The 23,649-nt window shown below is 41.7% G+C and overlaps 1 protein-coding gene across 7 annotated transcripts in view; it reads right to left on the bottom strand.

The window, feature by feature from the left end:
• Window positions 1–2,159: 2,159 nt before the first annotated feature.
• ints11 (integrator complex subunit 11) overlaps window positions 2,160–23,649 on the bottom strand; it is a 37,157-nt gene continuing 15,667 nt past the window's right edge. For all 7 annotated transcript variants that reach the window (XM_080215099.1, XM_080215098.1, XM_080215093.1 and 4 more), the window contains 10 exons: window positions 23,430–23,494; window positions 21,188–21,377; window positions 17,671–17,754; window positions 17,475–17,564; window positions 15,736–15,898; window positions 12,717–12,824; window positions 10,795–10,856; window positions 10,555–10,697; window positions 5,878–6,007; window positions 2,160–2,567 (listed from right to left, as the gene is read on the bottom strand). In XM_080215099.1, the coding sequence (XP_080071225.1) occupies window positions 2,499–2,567; window positions 5,878–6,007; window positions 10,555–10,697; window positions 10,795–10,856; window positions 12,717–12,824; window positions 15,736–15,898; window positions 17,475–17,564; window positions 17,671–17,754; window positions 21,188–21,377; window positions 23,430–23,494 (1,104 nt within the window). In that variant the 3' untranslated portion in view covers window positions 2,160–2,498. The remainder of the gene's footprint in view (window positions 2,568–5,877; window positions 6,008–10,554; window positions 10,698–10,794; window positions 10,857–12,716; window positions 12,825–15,735; window positions 15,899–17,474; window positions 17,565–17,670; window positions 17,755–21,187; window positions 21,378–23,429; window positions 23,495–23,649) is intronic.

Here is a 23,649-nt window from a genome sequence, read left to right on the forward strand (position 1 = left end):
CCAAGCCAGGAATCGAACCCAGGTCCCTGGAGTTGTGAAGCAGCAGTACTAACCACTGTGCTACCATGCCACCCACGAATATTAAATAATCAACTGGAATTTGAACTATGGTCTATGTTTCAGATCAGGGAAGTGGGACTAATTGAATAGCACTTTCAAAGAGCTAGTGCAGGCACAATGTATTCTTTGTTGTATGAATCTATATGTGCCTTAGCTGGGCTGGGAAAATACAATAATTTGTCAACTCGTTAAGGCCTTATGTTGTTGAAGAAAATAACGTAAAAAGTCTGACAACACCAGGTTTAAGTCCAACCGATTTATTTGATAGTACACTCACCAGCCTTCGGACGAAGGGACTAACCCCGAAAGCTAGTGAGTTTACTATCAAATAAATCGGTTGGACTTAAACCTGGCGTTGTCAGACTTTTTACTGTGTTTACCCCAGTCCAACGCCGGCATATCCACATTAAGAAAATAACACCAGTTCATATGACGAATGAATTAACAGGACCCTTTATCAACTGTGGGAGAGACAGTTATGGGACACTCTCTGCTAATACAATCCTGTTGGGATCACCCCACAGATCCAAAGATGGGGCTGAGTCGATCCTTGCTGGCTTATGAACTTGTGCTAGATGGAAGCCCAATTTCAGTGAGAAAAAAATACCAAGAGTTAGGGGTCATGTACCTTAATCAAGTGAAGAGCAATTGTGGCCAATGTTTGTCAAAGTTCACCTTAAGGTGAGCAGCACTTAACAAGGCCCTGATTAGAGTAAAGGGGGCTGAGGGAAACCTGGGAGCCTTGTAGAAGCAGACTCAACATTGGGTCCTTACCTCTTACTGACATCTGGAGGCCTAAGGCCTGCAAATGCTCAAGACAACCTCAGTGCCAACAACAAAAGATCAAGTTACTCAAGGCCCAGAAAAAAACCGTAAAACATTTATCAACATCAGGGGGTGATTTACAGGTTCTCCTATATGAAGGCTCACTGGGAGACCCATTTCTATTAGATGTCCAGAATATTTTGAGGGAAAGCATAGCTCTCTAGCTACTAATTGGACAGTTGATTCATAATGCAGAGCAACACCACCAGCATGACTTCAATCCCTGTACCAGGGTTTTCATCAAGGCCCCATCTTCTCAACCTTGCCCCTTGCTTGAGGTGTGGTGACCCACAGGTTAAATCACCACCCGTCAATTCTTTCTCTCTAAAAAAGGTCTTCTAGGACATTGGCAACTTTCATTTTGAATGAAATTGTGGGTGTGATGGGCCAAAGAACCTCTTCTGTGCTGAATGGGTTCTACAAATTGGAGTTGAGCTTTCCTATCCTCGATTAAATAGCTTTATAAAGCCTACAGCTACTTCAGACAGGAGCCTCAAAAGCCCAACCTACTGGAATATGCAACCAAGCTCAGTTCAGGCTCTTTTAGATGTGTTCATAGGATGTGGGCATCACTGCTAGCATCTACTTATTGTCTAATCCTTATCACCCTCAAGAAGGTGGTGGTGAATGTATCAATTGTGAAATAGTTCTGTTAGGTAGGAAGTTCAAGATGTTGATTCAGAGCTGATGAAGGAACAGCGATGATATATTTCCAAGTCAGGACAATATGTTATATGGAGGGGACTTTGCAGGTGGTGGTATTCTGAAATCTCTCCTGCCCTTGTTCTGCTATGTGGATAGCAGTCATATGTTTGGAAGGTGCTCTTGACAAGTAGTTGTGGTGCATCTAGTAGATGGTACACAATGCAATTATGGTGTGCTGATGATAGAGGGAATGATTTTTTTGAAGTTAATTGATGGGGTACAAGTAGAAGCAGCTTGTTTCATTCTGGATGGTGTCAAGCTTCTTGAGTGTTGGAGCCACTCAAGATCATTCCATCACTCTTCACTTGTGCTTTGTAGATTGTGGACAGGCTTTGGAGAGTGAAATGCTCGCAGAATTCCAAGTCTCCACCTCATTCCTACAGCCACAGTAGATATATATACACAGCTGGTCCAGTTACATATTAAGTAATAGTAGACAACCTTATGTTGGTTTTGCATTCAAGGGTACAGATATCCAGCAGATGGCAATGCTTACAAAAACCAATCTGTTTGTCTTGCTTAGCAGAGGATGTCATAAAACAACACAAAATGGATCATAAATCCAAACATCTTATTTTAAAACTTTATTTTACAAACATGGTTTTGGTAAAATATCAAAACAATATGTAAGCCATTTCCTTTCTCAATTCCCAGTTCAGCCCACAAAGATCTGCCTGATTAGAAAACTAAAATGGAACTACAGCAGAACACTTTTCCATAAACAAGAAGTCACTCATAATCTACAAGTTGAACACATCTCAGCGCTCCCATTCCCAATGCTCTATCAACAACAACATATCTAACACAACCACTTGAGTCCGGGAAGGCAGGACTCTTAAATAGGAGGCGAATATAAAAATATCAAGGTGGTAATCTTTCTGTGCTGTTTGCTTCTAAAACCCAATGGATCAGAGAGCAATGGACTGAGGCAGTCCTTTCTTTAATAGGGTTATCAGGTAACTTCCCAATTCTTCATCCTAGGAAAGAAAGTATATTTTGTCAGTAAACAGTGTACTTTTCAGAAGCAGCATTGTGAGTGAGACCTGTGTATGACTCGTGCAGGGCTTTGCACAAAAGGTGAGGACCTGGTTAATCAGGGTCAATGGGACCCCTGGACTAGCTTCAAATACATTAGGGGTTTAGAGAAAAATGTTCGAGACTTTAACCTCCTAATTGGGCAGGTTGATTGGCCAGTCTTTTCCTGTCTTTAAAAATGCTTGCAGGTTCTAGAACAACCCAGTTTTTTTTTTCAGTGAACCTCTCAGGCTTTCAGCACAGTAGGTGTGGCTTCTTTCTCTGCTGCACTTTGTATAATTTTCCTGTGTTAAAGGTACTATATAAATGCATATTATTGTTAAACAGGTAATCTGTTAACAATGGCACTTCAGTTTTAGGTGGGAATTCTCTGCTTAATTAAAAGCTTTCAACTGTTGGAAACTGAACAAGTAATTTTTCAACTGGTATCATACTCAAATTTGATCAGGTTCCACTCCAAAAATAAACTTGGTGCAATTTCCATTCTGCTGCAGTTAACCTTTTGGTTTTTAAAAAACATTCTTCACCACATAAAATGGAACCGCCTCCAAGTAACCTATCGCCCACTGTGTTATTGTGGGTACCAACTGTGAAGTTACCTTACCTGAATCATGGCAGTTACAAATCGGAAAATTCCACATTCTCTCATTAAAGTGATGAAATTTGCTCTGGGTCACAAGTTTGTAGACCATTACAGATTCTTATTTACTTAATTTACACATGTCTCTTAAGCAGGGTAAAGACCCTTACGAAGATTTGCATACAACTAAGTGAACCCAGCAGTTTGATAAAAATGATTAAACAAATAAGCTGAGAAACAGCCAGCCTCAGTAAAAGACAGGACTGAGTTAATGTAATTAAAGACAAATAAATAAAATTATCCAGGCCTTCATTCCCTTTTCAGATCATCGGTTTTAAGATTAAATGGAAGAGGTCATTCCTGTAAATAATCTATGATTTCTTTGGAAAATTGAATAATTAATTTGTCAAATTGAAGTGAGTTTGCAAATGATATGTTGAAAGGTGACAATCAGGGATAATCACAATCACAAAACCTCCAAAGAACATCATCATGATGGTATAATTTCAGAGGGCAATTTGTAAATATAAATAACTAGTTAAATTCTCAACAGAGTGTTCAGTCAGCACCAATTCCCACTGAGTTGACTGGGGGTGATGAATCTGTTCTGCTCTGTTGCCCATTTTAATCCAGCTGTCACAGTCTAATCAGCAGATGGAACAATCACTCACTTACATTTAATAACACTAACACAGATTTACCGATCTGCTCATCTTCCACGAGACGGTTGCTTCTTAGCTTTGAGCTAGCAGAGGACACCACGTCATAGACAGACAGAGATATACAGCATGGAAACAGGCCATTCGGCCCAACTCGTCCATGCCGACCAGGTTTCCTAAACTGAACTAGTCCCATTTGCCTGCATTTGGCCCATATTCCTCTAAATCTTTCCTATCCATGTACCTGTACAAATGTCTTTTAAATGTTGTAATTGAACCTGCCTCTACTACCTCCTCTGCCAGCTCATTCCATATACTCACCACCCTGCGTGAAAAAGTTACCCCTAGGTGCCTTTTAAATCCGTTCCCTCTTACCTTAACCCAATGCCCTCCAGTTTTGGACTTCCCTACCCTGGGCAAAAGACCTTGGTATTCACCTTATCTATGATTCTATAAACCTCTATAAGGTTTATCCTCCTACGCGCCAGGCAAAATGCTACCAGCCTCTCCTCATAATTCAAACCTTCCAGTCCCAATATATCCAGTCAGCTATAATCTCCTAAACCCTCAATATAAAGAATAGTTTGTGATTGCGGTACATGGAATATGTAGAAAGAAAAATCTCCATCTCATATGGGTGAGGAGTTGATATTTTGCATGGAAGATATGTATGATTTCTCTGTATCAGTTTGAAATACGTAAACAGTAATTCCATTTAGATTTTTTTTTCTGCTGGGGTATAATCGGCTTTCTCCCTTAAACAGGTATTCAAACTTTTAAAATATTCAGCATCTACCACAAGGGTTTGCTAGAAGCTTCAAATTTTATACAGCAGCCAACAAGATACTCGCTTCATGGTTAACTGCAAATACAACACTTCAGAGCCAGGACACTACAAAAATAAACCACCTCCACAGCAAGCTAGTTTTCAGAAATGTGAATGTCAGGATTGCAGGAACTAGGCCTTGACTCCATGATACAATCAATTATCCAAATTAACTCATCCCCTTAACATTGCACATGGATAGTCTGAGCTCTGATGTTTCACTATTAAGCTGCTCTGTCCCTTCAAGGCCGTTCAATTAGTTCTATGGAGACCTGGGCTCCACCAATCCTTCCGAAACTGGAGGAGATGGAGGATAAAGGAGTCGCTGAACAGTGGATCCCGAATCCAACTTGTAGAAGTTAGTCTAAATAGACCTGGCGGTCAATTACGAGGGAAATGTGAAGATTGCCAGGGACTTGCAACTTGTGTCTCCAGGTCAGTCTGCAAACCGGGTCACTAACTGAAATTAACTACCTTGGATCACAGAATGAAGACAGTGCCTTTATAAACAAGAGAGTAGCTTTCAGTCCCTTTTGCAGTGACAGCATGATGTATGGATACTGCCAAAAGTTCAGGATCTGTTTCACCAGTTGAGGGAATTCTCCTCAACATTTGACTAACCATCATAGCAATCATCCTGTACATAGAGTAAGCAGGTCAGAGAATCTGTGCCAGTGGGACTGCTCAGGCTCTTGGCTACTGCAGCCGTTCACAGATAAGGCAATATGTTTTTGACTGTTAAGCCATGTTTCAAACTCTGGGTAACCCTGCAAGTAAGCACACGTGCCAGGATAGGCATGAACTGGCGTAGACATATGCCCACATAGTGCTCCATAGCCCACCAGTACCATTCTGCAATGAGGGCATCCCAAGAGATTGGCTACTTCCTTTAATCTGATTTTGTACTGCAGATCGTCATATTTATTTAAGGGAATTGGTTTGAATATGAGCAGAGTCGTCCTCCTTCTTAGAGAACAGAAATTTTTAGATGGCGTGGTGCCTTTGGAAATTACCCAAGTTCACCAATTACTAACCTATAAAAACAGTGCATGAACTATGAAAGACATTAGCTAAACCTCTAGCTGGATACTTGATAAGATTTGCAATATTCTGAAAGGAAATGGGAGGTTTGCAGGATTCGCCACTGTGCCCAAAAGTCCCTCCTTCTCCAGACTAGGTTCACTCACCTGGTAAGTCCATGAAACTAACACATCTTTAGTACTCTGATCATCAGACATTGCACTGATTTTGATGAGAATGGACTCCACCATCACAGAACCATCAGGGAGATGCTGAATGGGGTAGTCCTTCAAGATGCTGCAAGAAACCAATAAAGGAAGAACATAAGAACATAAGAAATAAGAGCAGGAGTAGGCCATCTAGCCCCTCGAGCCAGCCCCGCCATTCAATAAGATCATGGCTGATCTGTCGTGGCTCAGTTCCACATTCCCGCCCTCTCCCCATAACCCTTAATCCCCTCGCCTATCAAAAACCTATCAACCCGCGTCTTAAAAATATTTAGCGAGGCAGCCTCTACCACTTCAACGGGCAGAGAATTCCAGATATTCACCACCCTTTGAGTGAAGAAGTTCCTCCTCAACTCCATTCTAAACTGCCCCCCCTTTATCTTGAGGCTGTGCCCTCTAGTCCTACTGTCCTTTCTGAGCGGGAAGAGCCTCTCCACCTCTATCCTATCCATCCCATTCATCATCTTATACGTCTCAATGAGATCTCCCCTCATTCTTGTAAACTCTAACGAGTACAAGCCTAGTTTATTCAGCCTCTCCTCATAGTTCAACCCCCTCAACTCCGGTATCAGCCTAGTAAACCTCTTCTGCACTCCCTCCAAGGCCAAAACATCCTTGCGTAAGTGCGGCGACCAAAACTGCACAGACGCATCCTCATAGAACTCCAATAAATTCGTCAGACATGACTTCTCCTTAACGAAACCGTGCTGCGTCTGCTCTATCAAACAATTCTCCTCAAGATGCCTCGCTATTTCCTCCTTGATGACGGATTCTAGCATTTTACCTACAACAGACGTTAAACTAACCGGCCTATAATTCCCTGCCTTTTGCCTGCCACCCTTCTTAAACAATGGCGTAACATTAGCCGTTTTCCAATCTTCCAGCACTTCCCCAGAATCCAGCGACGTTTGGAAAATAATCACCAAGGCATCCACTATCACCTCCGCCATTTCTTTCAGAACCCTTGGATGCATTCCATCCAGTCCTGGGGACTCGTCCACAATCAGTCCCTCCAGTCTGTCGAGCACCACCTCTCTAGTAACAGTAATGTCATTCAGGCCCTCCACTCCTACCATCTTTCCATCGCTAACACCCAGCAAATTATTCACGTCCTCCTCCGTGAAGACCGAAACAAAAAAGTTATTCAAGGCCTCAGCCATTTCCCCATCCCCTACCACTAAGTCCCCCCTCTCATCCTCTAAGGGTCCAACATTCACCCTGGCCAGCCTCTTCCTTTTTATATATTTATAAAAACTCTTGCTATCCTTTTTTATATTAAGCGCTAGCCCAGCTTCATAGTTTATCCTACCCTTCTTTATCAACTTCTTTGTCGTTCTTTGTTGACATTTCAACCTCTCCCAATCCTCTTCTCGCCCACTACTCTTAGCTACTCTAAACGCATCCGCTTTTAATTTAACACTTTCCTTTACTTCCTCTGTTATCCATGGCTGATTATCTCCCCTCCTACGATCCTTTTTAACCATCGGAATAAATTTCTGCTGAGCACCAAGAAAGATCTCCTTAAAGATCCTCCACTGTTCCTCAGCAGACCTACCTTCCAACGCGCTCCCCCAATCAACATTCGCCAATTCCTCTCTCATCCTACCGTACTCCCCTCTGTTCAAACAAAGGACACATGTCCGGGAACCCACTTTCTCCTCCTCCATCTGCATCAGAAACTCCACCATACAATGATCACTCTCCCCAAGAGGATCCTTCACCACAAGGTCCCTAATTCTACCCGCCTCATTACATAACACCAGATCCAAGATAGCTCGCTCCCTCGTCGGCTCCAACACACACTGTTCAAGGAAACTATCCCGGCATCATTCCAAGAACTCCTCCTCGAGCCCACTGCATCCAACATGGGTCGACCAATCAATATATAGATTGAAATCCCCCATAATTATCGCCGTTCCATTCCTGCACGCCACATTTATTTGCGTGTTAACAGCCCGCCCCACCTCCAGATCATTATTTGGGGGCCTATAAACAACACCCACCAGCGTCTTCCTCCCTTTGCTGTTCCTAATCTCCACCCACAACGATTCCACTTTCTGCTCTTTGGTTCCTATATCATCCCTTACTACCACCCTGATGCTATCCTTAATCAGCAGAGCTACGCCCCCCCCTTTTTCCTCCTGCCTATCCTTCCTAAACACTTGATACCCCTGGACATAATTAAAATAGACTTCTTAAAAAGTGTCTGCTTGAACTATCTTGGAACCTTTTAGTATATCAATGCTTTTTAAACAATAAGAAATGTTCTGATAAATTATTTTCATGTCCATTTCGCCTCCCTTGGTTGAAAAGATCAGTAATTTAAGTTAGAGACGCTGCATAATATTGATACTGAGGGGTTAATATTACATTCCAATTTTGGCCAACAGTCTGTAATTATTAAGCATGTTGTCAGTTATTTTAGTTTGAACGTAAATTGAATAGTAAGCGTCCAAGGACACAAACAAAGGACAGTGGCACCAGCAAATGGACTATCTCTTTTTGATTTATTATACGAAGTCTCACAACACCAGATTAAAATCCAACAGGTTTATTTGGAATCACAAGCTTTCGGAGCACTGCTCCTTCATCAGGTGAAAGCTCGTGATTCCAAATAAACCTGTTGGACTTTAACCTGGTGTGGACAGACTGTGCCCACCCCAGTCCAACACTGACATCTCCACACCACCAATTTATTATTGTTACATGTATTAATATAGCGTGAAAAGCATTGTTTCTTGCGCATTATACAGACAAAGCATCTTAGACAGGAAGAGGGTGCAGAATGTAACAAGAGTAAAAGATAGAATTACAGGGTATGCTGGGCACAGCTTGCAAGAAGTCACCACTCTCCAGGGGCCACCTTGGATCTCTCTTGTCTCTTTTCCCCAATGACATTGATCCATATTATCATGCAAGTAAACTGGATAGATTATATAATGGACTCCAGTCCAGAACAGGATGCCTAACCACCAGATGGAGAACAGGAATTTGTCATATTTTGGGTTTTTCCTTACCATTTTGCCACAGCAAAGGTTTGGAAAAGAGCTACATTTAAACACAGGCTTTGATGGAAAGCTCTGTCAGAAGCGTGGTGGCACGGGGACACAGTGGTTAGCACTGCTGCCTCACAGTGCCAGGGACCTGGGTTCAATCCTCAGGTCATTGCCTGTGTGGAATTTTTACATTCTCCCTGTGTCTGTGTGGCTTTCCTCCCACAGTCCAAAGATTAGGTTAGTGCAGATTAGGTTGATTGGCCATGATAAACTGACCCAAGTGTCAGGGGGGGTGAGCAGGGTAAATATGTGGGGTTACAGGGATAGGGTGGGATTAATGGTCAGTGCAGACTCAATGGGCCAAATAGCCTCCTCCGGCACTGTAGGGATTCTATGAAAAAATGGTTAATGTGCTAACGAGCTAGACACTGAAATCTTTTTCCCGAAGGTTTAAATTAATGTGTTAGCTTGTCCTGGTGATCACTAACCACCTCACACCCATTATGTTGAGAAATCACTGGTCCCACGTGTTTAACAGGTGGATAACCATTTCCCAGACAATTTTCTCTGATTCATAACTGTTCTATTGTGCTATAGTTAAGGACAAATATAAGTTTCTCTTCCCTTCTGGATCCTCTCCTTATCCAGGTAACCCCTATTGGGGAAAAACTCAGCTCTTAAGTACAGGTTCCAATGAGCATCATCTACTTTCAACTCACTCTGAAGCATGGCCTGCTTTACTCTGAAAGGGACCTGCACTTCTAACATTGTCACCAGGTGTGCAGCGGAAGTTCTCTTCCATAGGCTCTCATCTCTGAGTGTAACTGCAGGGAGATAGAGACAGGATCACAAATAGGGACTGGAATTCTCCCATCTTGCACATCCCGCTACCCCTGCCAGCGAGAATGGAGAATTTGGTGCTCAGCCAAATCTCTGTTCACGGCAGCAGGACTGGATAATGCCAGTGAGGTCAGAGAATTCCAGACAGGATGTCAACTTTTTAAATGAAAATCTGTTTTGGCCTACACTTGGAAAGGTTAGCACACAGGATGTTGGGGAGAAGTTATTTCAGCTGAAGAACATATCATAGAATCCTTATAGTGCAGAAAGATGTTATTCAGCCCATTGAATCTGCACTAACTCTCCAAAAGAGGATTCCACTTTGCTTAGGCCCTCCAGTGCCTAAGACAAGCATTGAGACATCCTTTGGGTTATGTTATTGCACAAAAAGTTATTACAGAATACCAGTCAATTCCAATGCAGAAGGAACATTGGACCCAAATGTGGGAGGAACTGACACCACCAAATCCGAGAAGGTATAGGTACAGATCCAAAATTGTGATAGCAATTGACAGAAAATACAAATAAAAAAATCTTCTCTTATTCCTCCTGCATTATAGCAGTCAATGAACAGAACAATAAACAGTTTTGAATTATATTTTGTTTGCAGCTCCTTGTGTGCGCACATTTGGCTGTTTCTTGGTTTATTATTTAATGCTTTCTATCCTTTTCAGCCACTTATTTCTCCTTGAGTCGTATGTCAAATTCCACCCCTGTATCTTATGGTTACAATACAAACAAATGAAGCTAGTTATTGATCTACGAGGGGCAACTTACTCACTTTTTCAGGTGGTTGTATATCCGGTTTAAGGTGTCTTGTTCTGAGTGGTGATCCTGTATCTGAACTTTGCATGTGTAACGAAGGTGATGTTCACTGAGGCCCAATTCTTTCACAGCCTGCTCAGGTGAAACTAGGCGAAGGCTCTAAATGCAAAAACAACAGGACTGAATGACTTTTATTTTTTTCTTTCAAGTAATCCCCAAATTTCCACTAAAAATACATGAATCATGCATTACTCACATTATCCTTTATAATCAGTGTACCGTGCATTAGCTTTGGTTTCTTTGGATCAGGTACTGGACCTACATAGACAGAACAGCAAATTCAGAGACTGTGCTGACAGGCATCATATTTCACACTTCCGAAAAAGATTGTGTTATTTTCTTGCAAATCTACTACTATATCAATTTCACGCCTCTGCAGGAAATTGTAATGAATTTCAGGACTAGAGGGCACAGCCTCAAGATAAGTGGGGGGGGGGGGGGGGTGCAGTTTAGAACGGAGTTGAGGAGGAACTTCTTCACTCAGAGGGTGGTGAATCTCTTGAATTCTCTGCCCGTTGAAGTGGTGGAGGCTACCTCGCTAAATATATTTAAGACGCGGGTAGGTAGGTTTTTGGTAGGCAAGGGGATTAAGAGTTATGGGGAGAGGGCGGGAATGTGGAACTGAGCCACTTCAGACCAGCCATGATCTTATTGAATGGCAGGGCAGGCTCAAGGGGCTAGATGGCCTACTCCTGCTCCTATTTCTTATGTTCTTATGAATTTCCTGATATAATATAAATAATATAATGTTACATTTACATGCACTGCTGAACACCCACACGCCTGGATGTACAAGTTACCCTGTTCTCTGAATAGCAGTAGAGTGGTAGCCTCCTGCATTACAGTTCAACATTGACCTGTTACTATACTGCGCTTGATGCCTGATCAGGATACGGAGAACGTCCCCAATCTGAAGGGGCTTTCCAATGGATAACCCCCCTACCTTCCCACTCAAGATCAAGGTCAAGGTCAAGGGCAAAAACTTTCTCTGTTTCCCAGTCATTGGGCTCCTGGTGGCCTGAGAATTGATGTTGGTTGAGAATTGGGGCACGGGCTGACTTCCTGTCGACGGCCCTGTCCATTCCACTGTAAAATCACACCTGGGTCCTTGTTATTTTACACTTTATGCTTCTCCTCCTCCTCCTATAGAACCCTAACCCAGCCTGGTAGTCAACAAAACATGACACTGAAGGTCTGCTGCAGATGTCAGAAGACACGTTAATCCCATTGTCTACACTGGAATATAAAGCTCAGATTTGAAAGAATGGTGCAAAGTATCACTTAGCTGACCATCACCCTTACTTTTGTGTTATTATAAAATTACCTTCTATAACATTCTTTTGACATCACCCCTGTTATAAAACTGCACAATATCCACAATGTCACAGACAATCTACAGTATTTCTATTGTTACAGTCCGCTTGGAATGCCAACAAATTACAACTGAACATTCTTTAAAGAAATGAGAGAAGTCAGTCATTTACCAATTAGACCTTGGGCCTTCAAAGGACAAGTCAAATTAAACATTACTCTTTTCCAAAAAACCCAGGTAAGGTGCTCTTTTGGAGAGTTGGTGCAGACTCGATGGTCTGAATGGCCTCCTTTGCACTTTGGGGATTCTATGGTTCTTTGGATTCTATGTCCTGAGATTATGAAAAGTGCTAGATTAAATACATATCCTTCTTTCTTTAGTTGAGGTATTTTTGCCCCTTTGCTGAAGCAAGGAATCTTGCAGGCACATAGTTCCATAAATGCTGGTTATGCTGTGATACTGTGAGTGCAGATAATGAGCATGAGCAAGTTGTTCGATGATGGGAAGCATCATTGTTGAATTCTAGTTCTTCCCTGGCCAATGTCCAAGCACCTGTAGCTTCCAAGTTGAGAATACAGGGCAGGGAGCATTTTCCAACTGTTCACATAACTCTTCCCTTGGAGTTATCTATGTGCCCCCTTGCCCAGCAACAAACTTGTGAATAAACTTGGGGCAGTCTTGGCCAGTTCCAGGCTGAGCAATGCAATAACCAATGGAACCATCATACTTTTACTTATAAAGAGAATTTGAGGCCTTTAAAAGACAAACTGGGCTTTTTCCTAACTCTTAAGGACCAAATTCATTACCGAGAGTTGAATCCCCCTTGAGCAAGCCGAGAGAGATATCCACGGGAATATTGGGATTCGTGACAATTGCAGCTGTCTCTCCATTGGCTGGCATGTAGCAATTAATACCTGAACAAAAAAACATATAATTAAGTCTTATTTACACCACATTAATTTAAAAACGTATTTAGTATTACATAGCAACAAAACATCATTTACAAAAACGATGTGGGAAATTTCACCTTGGCAGTGGATAGGCACATGAGTACAAAGTGCCAGGACCGATAAAGCAGGCAATAACCATGTTGGGAAGGGCTTTCATCTGCAATTAGAAGGAGTGGATGGCAATGGCCTAGTGATATTATTGCTAGACTGTTAACCCAAAAACTCAGCTAATGTTCTGGGTACCTAACTTTGAATCCCGCTATGGCAGATGGTGGAATTTGAATTCAATAAAAAATATCTGGAATTAAGCATCTACTGACGAAACCATTGTCAATTGTCGGAAAAACCATCTGGTTCACTAATGTCCTTTAGGGAAGGAAATATGCTGTCCTTATCTGGTCTGGCTCACATGCGACTCCAGAGCCACAGCAATGTAGTTGACTCTCAACTGCCCTCAGGCAACTAGAGATGGGCAACAAATGCTGACTAGCTAGTGATGCCCATGTCCCATGAATGAATAAAATAAAACATTCCTGACTGGGATGGGAAGAAACAGCACATCTAAGGGCCGTGTTTAAGGACAGCAACATCAGATGATATTTGTAAACTACGTGCTACCAATGGGAACAAAGACAATGCAGCAACAACTAAAGGTTTTCATCAAGTGGAAGTCTGTGGGTTACAAAGGGTTACTGCTTCATTGCTGCGGGCAGTAGAATGGTTCAAAATTACAACTCCAGGGAAAAAAAGGTTTCAACTGATTGAGTTTTTTGGGGTCCATTTTGTGCTGATTGTGGTGAGGGATATCAGTATTCAAGAACAATAAATATTTCTCCTTTGGGCACAATTTCTTTTATATCACACATCCCGAAGCTCAGTATATCAAGACCAAACACAGTTTAAAAGTCACTCAACCTGCCTGAGAACAGCATCCCTACCAGTGTGATTTTCTTCATTTCACACGCTGGCCATCTTGATGGCCTTTCAGTTACCAAATTGGTGCCAATTTATCCTACAACGTGGGCTGTTCTGGGCTTTGTATACACACAAACACCAAGTTAACATCACCCACGGTAATTTTACACAGGGTAGTGAAACCTGGCAGAGAGCTCTGTCCAAGCTGCCTGGGAGGATTCAAATCCAAATCCCAAGGACGCAAAGAGAAATGTGCTAAATCACTACACTGGGTCAAAGCCCAATAAATATCACAAATCCCAGCTAGAGAACAGTTGGATAAAGCTCTGCAATAAGAGAGCACTGGTTAACCTTTGTTGCTTGGATAGGAAAGTGATTAGGAGGCACAAGAAAAGCAGATGGGTTTGACAGTTAATGACAAGTGGTGTTCTGCAGAATTCCCACTAGGAGGCCAGTTCACTTTATGTTAAATGATCCAGATTTGTACATAATAAATAACATTTCCAACTTTTCGAACGATGCAAAGCTAGGAAGTATAGTGAAATTAAGAAGACAGTTTGGTTAAGTGAATGGCAGTAATAGACTATCCTGTGAGGTTTTGAGCACAGGAATGGCAGACGGGAATTCAGTTTAAATGAGTAAGCACAGAGCAGTATAGTTCAGCAGAGAAATGAGGATTCAAGGGAAGGGATGTTTTACTGCAACTGTATAGGGCGTTGGTGAGGACACTCTGGGAATATTGTGTGCAGTTTTAGTGTCCTTATCTGAGGAAGGACATCTTTGCTATAGAGAGAGAGTACAGCGAAGGTTTACCAGGTTGATTCCTGGGATGGCAGGTCTGTCATATGAGGAAACACTAAATCTGTTAGGACTATATTCACTGGAGTTTAGAAGAGCGGGAGGGGATTGCATAGAAACTTATAAAATTCGAACAGGATTAGACAGGGTAGATTCAGAAAGAATATTCTTGATGACAAGGGAGTTCAGAAATAGGGGTCATAGTTTGAGCACAAGGGGTAAACCTTTTAAAACTAAGGGAAGGAGAAATTTCTTCACCCAGAGAGTGGTGAATGTCTGGAATTCACTACCACAGAAAGTAGTTGGGACCAAAACAGTGTGATTTCAAGAAGATGTTAGGTATAGCTCTTGGGGTTAAAGGGGTCAAGGGATATGGGGGGGGGGGGGGGGGGGGGGGAGGGGGTGGAAGGGAGATCAGGATATTGAATTTGATGATCAACCATGATCAAAATGAACAGTGGAGCAGGCTCGAAGGACTGAGTGGCCTACTCCTGTTTCTAGTTAATATGTTTCTATGTAGTGGTCCAAGCGAAATCAAATAAAGTAAAAGGGTTCTGGGCTTCATTACAAGACATAAAGCAAAGTATTATTTAGGCTGTCTCATCTTGAGGAGGACAGACTGGGCATGGAGTAAGTACAGCAATAACGTACCTGAATGATACTTGGGATGATGGAATATAACCACATCAAAAGATTGGATAAACATGGATTAAAAAGAGTGGAAGTGGTTATTTGATTTAAGTATCTGTAATGAAGAAGGGAATAGCAGGATACAGAGAGAAAAACAGTCCACTTGTATTGGAATCTGGATTGAAAAGTACTTGATCTTAAAATTTGAACACAGCCTATTAATCATAAATTCAGAACCAATTTCTTCATGAAAAAGGCTATGAGAATGTGGTAATCTTTGGTTCCATCTGGAGGACTAATCAATCTGTTTCCAAGTATCCATTCAGGAGCGTGAGGAGATGAACAAATTGAAGTGTTCATTGTTAGTTATGTACAATATGTTGATTTTCTGAATATCTTGTCCTATTCTTATTGTATATTATTCATTATACTTTTTCACGTTAAATGATTAAATCTGGGGACTTAATGATGTGGTTAATCTGCGTTTGCCTTGTAGAGAATAAAACAGTACATGGGCTTCAGTGAGACTTACTGAACTCTTGCTCAATTTTCTCTTTAAGGAATCCCATCTTCTTCGCCTCTCCATGGACCAGGAGCACATTTTGTGGTTCTACTTGGCGGATAAGCTGCATGATGCCTTTGGCGTCAGCATGCGCACTGAATGACATGTATTCCACCTGCATCTTCACTTCCAACTGGGGAGGATAACGTGAGCAACAGAAGTAATGAGATCAAATACAGACAAAATTATCTCCATTCAAATCTCAATTCCAAATTTAGATTCAATGCAAAAACAAACCATGAAGATACATTGTTATTTTTAAGACACAATGAACCATAAATCTGCTGTGTGACATATACTGTAACTCCTAATGCCTAATAGTCAAGAATCTTTAAAAATAACCCACAAGGAGACTAGATCATCTTGACTAACGATGAGAGAAAAAAGCCGCCTCAGCTGGAATTCGGCACTTCCCACATTGTACACTTACAATTTTAAAATGGAAAGCAGATCCAAATGACAATGCTAATTGATGGACAAAGAATTAAGAACATAACCTCCTCACATATACATCTGGATGGATTGAGATTGGAGGGATTTATGAAAATAGATAAATTAACAGGTCAGAAGAAAACAGAGAATGAGATTAAAGTTACAAAAATACAGGATACCATTACGTGGAAGACTTCTATAAATATAAAACAGGCAAACATTTATTCAGTGGAACAGCTGGAGTCCCAAAGGAGCTCACTGCAGCAAGTCAGAAATTGGCTGAGTCACAGGAAATAAAAGACATGGAACTGCAGCAAATTAGAGGGAGGCAATTAATGGGTGCTTGAGGAATTAGCAATAAGGCTTTTTTTAAACAATGTAGATAAATGATTCAGGACAGTGATAAAAGCAATGCTATTAAGTTTGTTAATGATATGAAATTTAGCAGTGGGGAAGGAAGAGCTACAAATAACTGGGATTAAGCACATCAATTACAGGAAATCTGGATGAATTAAAGCTCGGACTCACAGTTGCCAGATGCGGACCAATGCTTGGGGAGGTGGGAAAGTAGTACTGGAACTGCAAAGTGAATGATAGAAGAATACAGGCCACACAATAAAGAGAGGAATCGGGAATCCTAATGGATCTCCTAGAGAGAACTGTACACAATTTTGGTCACTGATTACAATCAGCAAATCCTAGTATCAGGGGAGACACGGAGAAGATTAGACATCTGAGCTACGAGAACAGACAATGAAGTTGGGTATGTTACCCAGAGGAAAAAAACAATTAGGAAAGACCATAGTGAAAGTTTGACTTCTAAATTAAAAGTAGAAAAGTCATCAGCATCAGTAGGGTAACATATTCGAATAATAAGAATGTAATGGGGAGGAGAATGCAGAGGCAATAACCATCGCCTCCATCATCCTGCAAATGAGAATTTAAACCAAAGCTCCTTCCTTCTTCCAGATCAGGTGGATGTTAAAGATCCCAGAGGACAAAGTTCAGGGAGTTCACAAGATGTGGTAATAAATTGCTTCCTCAACTAATCGTGCCAGACAGATGAACTGGTTATTCAGCTCATGAGCATTTCATGGGATCTGGTTTCCAAGTTGCTTTACATTCAAGGCAATTAATTTTAACTGAATCAATCTGATGAAGTACCAATAAAAACAAAAGCCTTTTGCTTTGAGGCTGACTAAATGGCTCATAATGGTCTTTTTTTCCTAAAAATGCTAAAAGCCCAATTTAATAACGTGTTGCAAAGGAACACTTACAGTTTGTCTTCCCTCCATTTCAAGTTTCCGCTGGCCACTTAGGATTTTATGTCCCACGGTTCCTTGTACGCAATACCCTGGCATGATGACCTAAAAGAGCAACTGAACACCTTAGAGCCCAAACAATTAGTTTTCAACTTACAGATGAAAAAGGGTAAATTTTGAAAACTGGGTGTCAATCGACATGCACTCTTACCATATTTTTATCATTGCCTGCCCATTTCCTGAAAATCTGGAGGGACTGCCCAGCATGAAGCATGCCTGGTGTAGCAAAGACAACCTTGTTTTTTTTGGGGGGAGGAAACAAAAAAAAACAAAAATCAACCCTTATGTCTGACTTCATCAAATATTATGGTACAAATCTTTTCCATTTTAATTTCAGAATTAAATAAAGCACAATTGTGAGGATCTAATGACTAATAAATTAGCTTTTATTGGTAGAGGGATTGAATTTCAGAGCTGTGAGGTCATGCTGCAACTGTACAAAACTCTGGTGCGGCCGCACTTGGAGTATTGCATATAGTTCTGGTCGCCGCATTATAAGAAAGATGTGGAGGCATTGGAAAGGGTGCAGAGGAGGCTTACCAGGATGTTGCCTGGTATGGTGGAAGGTCTTATGAGGAAAGGCTGAGGAACTTGAGGTTATTTTCATTAGAGAGAAGAAGGTTACGAGGTGACCTAATTGAGGCATACAAGATGATCAGAGGGTTAGATAGGGTGGACAGTGAGAGCCTTTTTCCTCGGATGGTGATGGCTAACACGAGGGGACATAGCTTTAAATTGAGGGGTGATAATTATAGGAAGGATGTTAGAGATAGGTTCTTTACTCAGAGGGTAGTAAGGGCGTGGAATGCGCTGCCTGCAGCAGTTGTGGACTCGCCAACTTTAAGGGCGTTCAAACGGTCAGTGGATAGGCATATAGATAACATTGGAATAGTTTAGGTTAGAGGGTCATTAGATTGGTTCCACTGGTCGGTGCAACATCAAGAACCGAAGGGCCTGTACTGTGCTGTAATGTTCTATGTTCTATGAACAGATCAAAATGCCAAGACAGCTAAAGTAAAACAGATCGTTAGTAAGGACAGGTAAACCTTTCTAATACAGTCCATTCAATCTATTATGAGAATCTTCATAAATGCAAGTGATCAAACACCATTCCAGAAACCAATGTTTGGTTCAATTCTGTTTGGGTAAAGCGCAAGATAGAACAGGCGATGGCCAAGTGGTACTATTGCTAGACTATTAATCCAGAAAGTCAGCTAATGTACTGGGAACTTGGGTTCAAATCCCACTACAGCAGATGGTGGAATTTGAATTCAGTAAAAAAAATCTGGAATTAAGAATCTACTGATGACCATGAAACCATTGTCAATTGTCAGAAAAGGCCATCTGGTTCACCAATGTCCTTTAGGGAAAGAATTCTGCTGTCCTTTCCCAGTCTGGCCTACACGTGACTCCATAGCCACAGCAATGTGGTTGACTCTTAACTGTCCTCTGAACTGGCTTAGCAAGCCACTCAGTTCAAGGCCAATTAGTGATGGGCAATAAATGCTGGCCAGACAGTGACACTCATGTCCCATGAATAAATAACAATGAAGTGTTGGAAATAAACTGGAATGAGATTTTCTTGATTCTAATTCAGGATTGGGGACTTTTGCCCACTTTTTGGGAGTCTGATTTTCTTTCCAAAAGCATAACCCTACCTCTGTGAATTTCCAGGTTTCCTGCTACCAGAGTAGTATTCTACTCGGTTACATTCATTGAATCATAGAATCCCTACAGTGCAGAAGGAGGCCATTTGGCCCATCGAGTCTGCACCAACAACAATCTCACCCAGGCCTTATCCCCCTAACCCCACGTATTTACTCTGCCAACCTTTGCATCCTGGGACATTAAGGGGAGATTTTCGCACGGCCAATGCACCTAGCCCACGCATCTTTGGACGGTGGGAGGAAACCCAACAGACACGGGGAGACTGTGCAAACTCCCCATAGATAGTGACCCAAGCTGGGAATCGAACCCAGGCCTCTGGAGCTATGAAGCAGCAGTGCTAATCACTGTGCCACCATGCTGCCCATGATTGATCAGGAAGTCTCAGTTTTGCTCTAATCAGTTGGTTAATCTCTTAAAATCTTAAAATGGTAGCTGAGTCATTACTGTTGGCTTCACTGCCACCAGGACAGGCAATAAGAACACAACCAGTGTTCCTGTGCCTGACCACTATCCAGTAATTATGTGAACATGCTGGTGTTGGACTGAGGTGGGCACAGTAAGAAATTTCTCAACACCAGGTTAAAGTTCAATGGGTTTGTTTGATGTCACAAGCTTTCGGAGCACTGCTCCTTCATCAGGTGAGTGATAAAGGAGCAGTAGTCCGAAAGCTTGTGATACCAAATAAACCTGTTGGGCTTTAACCTGGTCTTGTGAGACTATTTACACTATCCTGTAAGCTCTGGTGGAATGCAACACATTGTTCTTGGGTGAGTACAAGGATGGGTTTGATAGTATGTCCTTTACTGTTGAATAATCTGATAATGTTCGCACACAAAGGGCAGAATTTTCCGGCTGTGCTTGCCCCAAAACCAGAAAATCCCACCTGATGTCAACAGACCTTTGCACTGTCTGTCACCCCGCCCATACGATTCCTGTAGCAGGACTGACAATAAAATTCCCCCCTGCCCAGACAGTCTTTACTTTGATAAATTGTCAGCACCCACAGAAGTACACTTTTGTTGCAACTTACTTAAAACAGGATGGAGATAGAAATAAAAAAGGTCTGGGTCAATTCATATTTTTTCAACTAAAGTAAACTAGACTAGCCAGACCTAGCAGGGAATCATGGAATTTTGCAACACAAACTACTTGGTCCATTGCATCAGGAAGACCTGGCAGGTTAGTAACATTTTACTCTTGCCATACGCTTGAAAATTGTCAATCTCCAAGTATTTATCAACTTCCCTTTTATGGTCATTACGAATGCTGCTTCTTTTAGTTTCCAATTGAGTAGTCAGCCTCTTCTTACATAAAGGAATTTCTCCAAATATCTCCTTCATTCTTTTGTTCATGATGTGAAATGAAACCTTTTGAGTTACCAACTAAACGACTGGTGGTAGTAAAATCATTGCATTAATACTATTTTCCAATTAATCTAATCAAATTACCTCAGAATTTTCAATATCTATGTCAAATCCTCCCTTAACCTTCACTGTATTGTGAAAAGAGCCGCAGTTTTTCTGGTCTCTGTACGCAAATAAAATTTTGTACCCCATACCATCTTAACTATGTGGATGGCATGGTGACACAGTGCTGCTGCTGCCTCACAGCACCAGGAACCCAGGTTTCCTCCCATACTCCAAAAATGTGCAGGTTAAATGGATTGGTTGTGCTAAATTGCCCCTTAGTGTCCCACATATGGGGATTAGCGGGATAAATGTGGGGTTACAGGGATAGAGCCTGGGCGCAACGCTCTGTTGGAGAGTCAGTGCAGACTCGATAGGCCGAATGACCTCTTACTGCACTGTAGGGATTCTACGATTCTAACTAGCATCGTCTGTACCCTCTGGGTTTCAACCATACCACATGACTAAAGGCACATATAGGCAGTTCAAAATATGAAATTAGTCCATTTTAAAAATGATCATAATATCAACTCAAACAACAGAATTAGAAACTACCAAATGATCAAAACAAGTCAACATATGACAGCAAGGTACCATTGGTCCAGGGTTGTCAGCATACGTCCTATCAAAGGCCTTGATGTGTTTGAACTCAAACATGTTCCGCTGCACAAATGTCTTCCGAATTTTCTGATTGGTCCACGTAATGAATAGTTTATAATAATGGTTAGCTTTTTCTGTCAGTCCAGTTGAGAAGTAAATAGGTGCCTTCAAGTTCATTCTCTCCCTGAAAGAAGACGTGACAAACACTTTATTAGTGATGTATTATTATGGGTGATTTAGCCAAATGACTGAGAAGGAAAGTGAATTAAAGTGGGTAAAATCCAATGTCAAATCAATTAGGAGAGTGAAATAAACAGAGGGAAAGAAAACCCAGGACAAAGCGAGAGAGAGAGAGGTAGTGAAAACAAGTAAAAATTCTTTTGAAAAATTGTCATTTTTAAAATTGTCCCACAAAGTCCAAAGCCTGAAGAAATGAGACTCATGTTTGCAGGAGTTAATTTTCAGTCTCAGAGATGTTGACTAGTAGTAATTAGTAATTATCAAATTGTTAAAACAGTATTTGTATTACTAATTACTAGCTCCAAATATCTGAATCGGACTGTGCAGACACAGCACCTTCTTGGCATTCAAAGCTGTTTATGGTGAGGCAGACAGACAGATGATGTTTTCACAAAGTGATGCATCTTGGATTGTATATACCTTACTCCTGAAACTGCTGTACCACTCACACACAAGTGATGTGAGTGGCATTACCCTCATCATTAGTTAGGTAGCAAATCTGGCCTGTTCTGCTTTAAAAGTCAAATGTTATGCTATCTAATGTACAATATGTTAATACATAATACAGCTAATCCATACAGGCAATGCCACAGAAAAATACAAAAAACCCCATACAAATGAAAAAAGAAGTGGGGCTGGGAGGAACTGAAAAGAAGCAGTCAATAGAGGAACTCATAGTTGGATTGTGAGTATCAGTAGAAACAAAAACCAGACCTGGAAGGGAATGAGAAATTCAGCGCAGGATTTTAGAGTATGGTTTTGTCTCAAAACTGTAAAACCTTGCCTGATGACAACAGACCCTCCTATAGTCCATCCCTCACCCGCTCCAATTCCCATGGTGGACTGGATAGTAATATTCTGGCTCTGGAGTTTGTGATTTTGAAGTGCTCAGTGTTTCTGGGTCTTCTGTGCATGGCAGGCGCAGAGAGGAAAGATGTTGTCAAGAGGTTGAGGCATGGAAGACTTAGGTACTCATCAGCTGGAGGTCTGGTGTGATGTGGTTTCCTTCTTTATTTCAAACTGCTGCTGAACATCTTTTAAAGCTTTATATCTACCTCATCTCACATTTTCAGGAAATTAAGCATGTCTGGATCAGCCTAAAACAATGGTCAAGGAAGGGACAATGGGATTGCTGGGTGAGACAATGTCTGGCCCACCAATGTTGAACTGGAACAAATCTGGGATGGTTCAAGACTGGAGATTGGAAAAGCAGTCTGACAACATAGAGGCAGTGGAGTATTGAGAAAGTGATGGAGAGGTGGATCTGGGTAAAGTTACAGTTTATTTATTAGTCACACATAAAGCTTAGATTCACACCACAATGGAGTAACTGTGAAATTCCCCTAGTCGCCACAGTCCGGCACCTGTTTGGGTCAATGCACCTAACCAGCCCATCTTTCAGACTGTGGGAGGAAACCAGAGCACCTGGAGGAAACCCACGCAGACACGGGGAGAATGTGCAGGCTCCACATAAACAGTGACTCAAGCCAGGAATTGAACACTGGTCCTTGGTACTGTGAGCCAGCAGTACTAACCACTGTGCCACCATGTCGCCCACACTGGATGTCACTGGTGTACATGTTGCTATGAACAATGTCACACAAACAACATGTTAAAAGTTGAATTTGTTCTTGCCTTCACATGTGCTGTGTCCCTGGCAGCATGCTCTTGGTAGTTTTCGTCAGTGGGGGCTTGTCAGGGACAGGACGAGGAGGTAGGTCCCTAGTCTACCTCAGCCTGAAAAAGAATCAAAACCTCGCTGCTGGTGTTATTCTGATCCCTGCGATAGCTATCTAGCCGACTGAGTTAACCGCCCCCTTATAAAAAGCTTATCACATTTAACTAATGAGAGGGAACAGAAGGGGGAGGTCAAGCTAGGTGCAGCTGAATTTTTCATCCTCAGTATCTAAGACCCACTCACTGACTTCCTGCCTTTGTGAAAAATGATCTTCACTTTTAGGCACGCTATTTCTTTGAAAGCTGCCCTGAAACTTACCAGAAAGTTTCCAGCAGGATGCAAAGCTCCTGGGCTCGTCCGAGGGCAAAAACAGGAATCAACACCTATTAAAGTGAAGATCAGTCAAAAATGTATTTGTCACAATATCAACATATGGTTAAAAATTCTAAGGAACCATTTGAAAAATAATTACATTTATTTATGTTGTATTCGATTGGGTCCCCTGGTTGTCTAGTGGGTAAAGACGCTGGAAGGATTC

Source organism: Carcharhinus amblyrhynchos, chromosome 30 (genome assembly GCF_965287045.1).
Source record: "Carcharhinus amblyrhynchos chromosome 30, sCarAmb.v2.hapA, whole genome shotgun sequence".
Taxonomy (NCBI): Eukaryota; Metazoa; Chordata; class Chondrichthyes; order Carcharhiniformes; family Carcharhinidae; genus Carcharhinus; species Carcharhinus amblyrhynchos.